Source organism: Mandrillus leucophaeus, unplaced genomic scaffold (genome assembly GCF_000951045.1).
Source record: "Mandrillus leucophaeus isolate KB7577 unplaced genomic scaffold, Mleu.le_1.0 Scaffold404, whole genome shotgun sequence".
Taxonomy (NCBI): Eukaryota; Metazoa; Chordata; class Mammalia; order Primates; family Cercopithecidae; genus Mandrillus; species Mandrillus leucophaeus.
Genome location: NW_012104299.1, coordinates 1,385,968 through 1,393,062, shown reverse-complemented (window position 1 = coordinate 1,393,062; position 7,095 = coordinate 1,385,968). Strand labels below are relative to the sequence as shown.

General features: G+C 41.2%; 1 protein-coding gene across 3 annotated transcripts in view; it reads right to left on the bottom strand.

The window, feature by feature from the left end:
* Positions 1-3,100: 3,100 nt before the first annotated feature.
* Positions 3,101-7,095, bottom strand: part of CEP112 (centrosomal protein 112kDa) — a 587,957-nt gene continuing 583,962 nt past the window's right edge. For 2 of the 3 annotated variants that reach the window (XM_011992146.1, XM_011992147.1), the window contains 2 exons: positions 4,650-4,714; positions 3,101-3,534 (listed from right to left, as the gene is read on the bottom strand). In XM_011992146.1, the coding sequence (XP_011847536.1) occupies positions 3,531-3,534; positions 4,650-4,714 (69 nt within the window). In that variant the 3' untranslated portion in view covers positions 3,101-3,530. The remainder of the gene's footprint in view (positions 3,535-4,649; positions 4,715-7,095) is intronic. The other variant, XM_011992148.1, reaches the window with a different exon arrangement.

Below are 7,095 nucleotides of genomic sequence, written 5' to 3'. Positions count from 1 at the left end.
GTGCGATCTCAGCTCACTGCAACCTCTGCCTCCCAGGTTCAAGTGATTCTCCTGCCTCAGCCTCCCGAGTAGCTGGGATTACAGGTGCATGCCACCACGCCCACCTAGTTTTTGTATTTTTAGTAGAGACAGGATTTTACCATGTTGGCCAGGATGGTCTCGATCTCCTGACCACATGATCTGCCCACCTCGGCCTCCCAAAGTGCTGGGATTACAAGCGTGAGCCATGGCACCTGGCCTCCATTTCTACTTTTCAAATACTATTACAGCCTATACCACCACTTCCTAATCAAGTCTCCAAAGCCAAGAACCACTTCAATATCAGTTGAAAAAAAGTTTTACCTAATTATCTTCATTCCCTACTTTGAATTGACCAACCATGTATCTTTTTCTGGTTTTATCAAAGGGGCTGCCAGGACAAAAGCACATCCAATTTTAAGTAGGCTTTAGTTAGCAGACTTAAAATTGATCATGCATTTTAGTTTCAGTAACTTGCAATTTCTATACCCTTTGATAATTCACTTTAAAGAGCAAGCCATCTTTAATGACAAGGCTTAAAAGAGACGACCTTTCTGAACAAAATATGAAAGCTCAGAAGAGATAGTTCTTTTAAGGAAACTATGAATTAAAATGACCTTGTGTTCTGAAACTTTTCTCCCACCATTTTTGATGTTTTACCTTTCCTTTTTACTCTTAGAAAGAAAGCTAAAACACCACTGCCTTCTATGGATGGTGATGCACTTCAATAAGAGAGCTGTTAATTGTTAATTCCAACTCACAGTTCCTTCTGTCTGCACTGTCTCTGCAGATGCCTTTAATGAGGTTGCTCACCACTATAAGCATATACCCGTTTCTGAAGAAATCACTGTTGATATGTGACATTACAGGATAATGTTTGAATCTGAGCTATTTCCCTTGAATCACATCACAGTCAATTCTTAGAAGCAAGTCCGTCATTCTCTGTTCCCTCTTAGTCTTCCTGTTTTCTTCATTATGCCCCTGATGGCTGCCCTCTGTGAAGTTCATTGTTGAGTGGGGAGGTTGCAAAATCAGAGCTCAGACCCCTGAAAGGGCGCACTGCTTGGTGATGCAGAAATGGTGGACTTGAACAAAATTGTGACATACGCGGATGACTGAATAGCTAACTTTGCTGCTCGCCCTTCTCTTCCCTGACCCCGTAAGTGGATGACAACAAACACCAAGAACCCGGGGTTGCAGACTGTTTCTTCTGCTTGGCTTGTTCCAAACCCTTTACCAACCACTACCTGTTGACAATTACTTGTTGGAATAGAAAAAGCACAGGTGGATGACTCCGGTACAACAGCCAATAATGATAACTTGAGATGTAACGAAATTAGGTACTTGTGATGAACAATTGATCTTCCAGCAGATAAAAGAACGGATGGAATCTTAGATGATTTTATAATAAGGCACGGTGTTTATAATTTATTTCCTGAGCACTGGTTTTTTTCTCTCAGTAGCCATTTCTATACTCACTGCTCAACTCAGTAAGGAATTTCAAACATGCCAAATGCAATTTTTCTTCTCTTCCTTTATCAGAGAATGTTCACAAAGACATTAGTGTCAACTATCCATTCCTATCACATCCAATCAAAGTGACCTAAAGTTTCATTCCCTTTACTACCAGACATACATGACATGGTTCAGAAGGGAAACAGGATCTGGGTAATGTCAAAGGTTCACCAGTGTTTGTAATTTCATAACCCTTGAAATAAGGAAAAGAAAGAATGGCAGGCAACCTTCCAAAACACCTACTGATATTTACTCATGGAAAACAAATAGTCTTGAGTGGGAGTTCCAAAGCCAGCATTCAACACAATTCACAAAGTATTTTCACCTCGAGCAGCTCATAACCTTACTAATGAAATCTGGTGAGCTTCAACTTGTTTTCCATGGTCTGTACAGAAAGAAGTACTTAACAGGAATCCTGCAGGAATCTTTCCCTTCAGACTAAATCATAGTCTGAGTACCAATAATCCTCATTTGTTTTAATAGCATCTGCAATGATTTTGCTTTTTCCTAAATATTCTTGAAACCAGTACTATAATTTATTGTATATGCAGGAAAAACCTCATCTTCCAAAGGTCACAGACTTATATTCCTGGAGGAGGTGTCAGGGTATCTGAACATTACCAGTAGCCCCACAGAGATGAGTTAGTGCAAGAATCCCAGGCCTCCTACTGATGGCCACAGCCCAGTCCTGTTTATGCCAATTCTCGCCCTGGCTTTGGAAGTGGCTGTAAAACCTGTTACTTCCTTATCATCTTCGTGGCTCAGTTACAGTACAAAAAGAGGTAATTAATCCTTGGGCTGCAAACAACAGACTTGGGCGTGGGAAAGAGAAAAGAATTTTGAAAAAGTGTAAATAAACATTGTGTCTTTTACAGTAAACCAGAGTATTACAGCCCCGCCCATGGGCCAGATTTTCAGAGAGCTCAAAATGCCCATGGCGCACACCACAATGCAGTCGAAAGAATTTGGAGCATCCATTCACTCATTCACCGCAATTCAAAATTTCCTTGGCAAATGGGTTGACCAATCATCGCAGAACAGCTCTGGGCATTTGGGTGGGGAGAGGGACCCAGACTTCACCATCCACTCATGGAAGCAACACCATGTGGTGCCCACATGCAAACCGGACCAAGTAAAGCATATTCCGTGGCTACTTGCCAATGTGTCGTGTCCTCATAACCTCACCTCACATTTTTTAGGCTTTCTTAAGGATCATCGATTGATATTATAATAAAAACAACCACCATAAAAAGGCAGATCAAGAAAGTAACAATAAAACCATAGCAGCTATCTAAAATTGTCACACCATATTCTGCCTCTAGGGTTCCAGGACGTGATTGGAGACCAATGAGACAAATACTTGGACTGATATCAGATGATCCAGCAATTTTATCCTAAACACCAATTCATGCACTAATTATGGATTTGATTGTTGATATGATATAAGGTATATTTTCCCGAAGTACAATTTGAGATTGCTAGCATTTGCTGGGGAAAAATACCATATATATGTCACATTTATTTTAGCAAATGAAGTTCAATAAAAAGTAGAAATAAAACTGATAAGTACAAAATAATATTTTAATAATATATGAACATGAACATGAAAACAATGTAAACAGGTCAGAATTTTTGATATGATACTATAAACGTGATTTTGATCGTACGCAACTGGTAAAATTCTATGCAAAAGGATTAACAAGGCGTATCATAAGAAATCATTTCTTTGCCCAATAGAAGCAGTTCTCAGCACATACTCAAATGCACACAAACATGAAAATCAGAAATAAAGGAATGTTAAAAAGATAACTTAGGCAGACACAAATAAAACCACCCCACTAGCGTATGAATGATGCATGTTTTTATGATCTTAATTACATTTAAGGATTTTAAAAATGCCACTGATCTCACAGTTTACAATATCCAAATCTTCAAACCTGCTGGAAGAAGTCCACAGCGCAGCCTGGAAATTGTATCCATTGCATTCTCTTGTGCAGTTACCTGTAAACCAAAAAATCACAGTCACGACTTTCTCTAGGTTTAACAGGTATGTCAGTCAAAAAATAAGCTCCAATTCTGGAGAAGTTGATAGGGGTTGAAAAGGATATTTAATATCAAAATTTCATCATTTATGCTTATCTATAAGGGATCAAATCTTACCGACATCAAGCAAACAGAATCTTTTGAAAAATGTGTGATCCACAAGATCTTTCCTTTTAATTCAAAGCCAAATAAGTAGTTCAGTCTTTCACTGCACAAACAGGAAGGGTGTTTGATGGAATTACAGGAGGTAAACATAATCTGTGTTAGTGATGTCACTGGGAACCTTGGACTACAAAAGGTCTCATGCATCCCCAAAAAGAGCACTGAGGGTACTCAAGTCACTGTGAGTGCTTGATCACTGAGCTGTTGATCTATTCTGGTCTGGAGAACAACGCCAAACCCTTAGGGGAAAGGACTTTGAAGATGTGAGCTATCCTAGCAAGCACTGCAACATCTCTCTATCTTAAAGGAAGATCGTGTCTCCTTCACTCCATCACTGGGCCTCAAGACAACGTCTTATCCTCTTGTCCAGGTAAGGCCTGGACGTGCCATGCCCCTGCAGATCCTCTCATCTTTCTTTTTTTGAGACAGAGCCTTGCTCTGTTGCCCAGGCTGGAATGCCGTGGTATGATCTCAGCTCACTGCAACCTCTGCCTCCCAGGTTCAAGCAATTCTCCTGCCTCAGCCTCCTGAGTAGCTGGGATTATAGGTGTGTGCCACCACACCCAGCTAATTTTTGTATTTTTAGTAGAGACAGGGTTTCACCATGTTGACCAGGCTGGTCTTGAACTCCTGACCTCAGGTGATCCTCCTGCCTTGGCCTCCCAAAGTGCTGGGATTACAGGAGTGAGCCACCGTGCCCAGCAGATTCTCTCATCTTGTTCTGATAGTACAGACTAAGCACTAGGATGAGAAGGGGGGTGACTTCTTAAAGACATGCTGCTTACTAAAAACAAGTCTTTTTCAAAACTTGTATTATGTCCAAGCATTTTAATAAAGATAAAGGCCAAACGAGGAGGCTCACAGGTGCCACAACACAAACTAATCAGGAAACACCTGCTTATGGGCTGTACCTTCTGCCTTGGTATGTAGTCAGTTCTTCTTGAAGGATGGAGGCTCTCTTTTGCAGAAAATTAACCTAGAAAAGACATCTTGTGTGAGAAGAGGTGGACGTGGCTTACATGTCAATATTGTGCAAATAGTATGGTAAGATTTTATTTAAATTCAGACAATTCCCTGGATAAAACTCAGAGGATTTGTTGAATGTCAATGTTGTGTTTTTTACATTTGGTCACATCCCATCCTTATTGAAAATCCATCAGATACGACAGAATAAAGTTCAAACTCCTCATTGCAGTGTCGTTTTGATCTGGCCTGCCCCCATCACAGTGGCTTTACCTGTCCTCACGCCCTGTCCACCACTGCTGTTTCTACACCATGTCTTTCTCACTCCATTGCTCTTTGGCCCAGGCCATTTTCTCTCTTTGGAACACTTGTCTTTCTGTCTCCTATTCATTCTCCACCGTTTGGTTTAAATGTCATCTCTCCTGTGGAATTGTTCAACTCCTCCCCAACTGCTCCTCGCCTCCTAGCCCCAGGCAAAGCCAGTGGTCCCCTCCTCTGTGTTCCTCCCCTCCTCTGTGTTCCTCCCCTCTATTACTGGTACTTCTCACACTGCTTTGTGGGTATTTGTTTTCATATGTCTTCCCTAAACCTGAGAGCTTCTCTTGGGCAAGAATGACTTTTCTGTCTCTCTACCCCAGTTTCTTTTACAGGGCTGGGCATGTAGCTGGTTTCACTAGCTGTTGAATGAACGGAGGAGTGAGTGAGTGTAAAGAAAATTACTGCTTTCTGGAAACCTTAGTCCATCCTAGGGATTCCCTGAGGTTGGAGAGACAGAACTTCATAGTGGAAAGAGCCTGAGCTTTGTCTGGAGTTAGGCCAACTTGGGTTCAACTCCTGGCTTGCCATTTGTGGCTCTAGGAAAATTACTTAAGCTCTTGATGCCTAATCTGTGAAATAGGGTTAATGACAGCTACTTCCCAGGGTTATGAGGATGACATGAAACAACTAGAGAAACCACCTAGTGCAGAGCTCATAGCAGGTACAATCGCCAGACCACCATTCTTAGGGGGCTGGAGGAAACTGCGTTCTTTAGCATATTCTCTTCAATCAGACCTTACAAAGCATTTGATTATTGTGAAGCATACATTTCTATACTATTAAAGATGCCTGTATCAGGCGTGGATTCAAAAGTACCTCACACAACCCAATATAAATGGTTTGGGTCTAACTTATACCATGGCTTAATGTAATCAAGAGTCAGTGGTATTTGATCGTTTCAGAATTGTTTATTCTTGTGTCTTTGGTCTGAACTGAAACCATGGCAACGGTTGATCCCGAAACATAGTTATGCAAGAGAATACAGCTGGCAGAACAGAAAATGTGCTTGAAAGAGAAGAAAACACAGTCTTTCTAAATGGGTGCATCTCAAAGTGGTCCTCCTGGTTTTGCTGATTTGTATGGCACCCTCGTCTTCATTTTATCCAATTGCTCAAGTGACCCATAGGACAATTGATAATTTTGACAGATGCAGGGATTACACTGATTCAACTTCCCTCCCCCAACCATACTCTGTAATCGGAATTCCAACAATTCTCAAAAAACACAGGCACCTGTGCTTTCAAACTAAATTTGCTCACTGGATGGCCTGTGACTCCTCCGTGCAGCTGCCAACTCTGAGGCCCTATCGCAGCTGGCAGCACTCTCTTTCTGGGTCAGCCTGCAGTTTTAGGAGGCTGAAGTGGCTTTTATTACAGTGAAATGATATGAATGATAACAGAAGCCCTGCAGGTAGGTATCAGATTTCTTTTTTTTTCCTCTTCCTAAAAAAACCCCTCTGAAGGCGTCAGGTCCTACCTAGCTGACACTATCTGTAGCTCACCTACAAACTTAATGGGTAAACCACACCTGGAGTGGAGCTTTTCATGTAAATAAAGATTACTTAACCCTTTGTATGTTCCCATTCTCCTCCAGTACTTATTTTTATATGCAGGCGTGAGCAAATTTCATAGCCCATAGAAGCAATCGGAAACAGTAGCATATGGATTGAGATTATGAACATTTCATTATCAGATTAGAGACTTTTTACTAGGGGAATATAAAAGGAGCAGCTAAAATGTGTTCCACATGTTATCTTACATATTATAAATAGATAACGTGGATATCATCAAACCATATCATTTATTTTATTCATAAATATATTTATTAAGCACCTGTTATGTGCCAGGCACAGTACTTGATACAGGGAGTAAAGAAATACTTTCTTTCCTTTATGGAATTTTTCAAGGAAAAAATATGTCTGAAACTTCAAAGTGGGCTGGGCACGGTGGCTCACGCTTGTAATCCCAACACTCTGGGAGGCTGAGGTGGGCGAATTGCTAGAGGTCAGGAGTTCGAGACCAGCCTGACCAAGATAGCGAAATCCCGTCTCCACTACAAATACAAAAATTAGCTGGG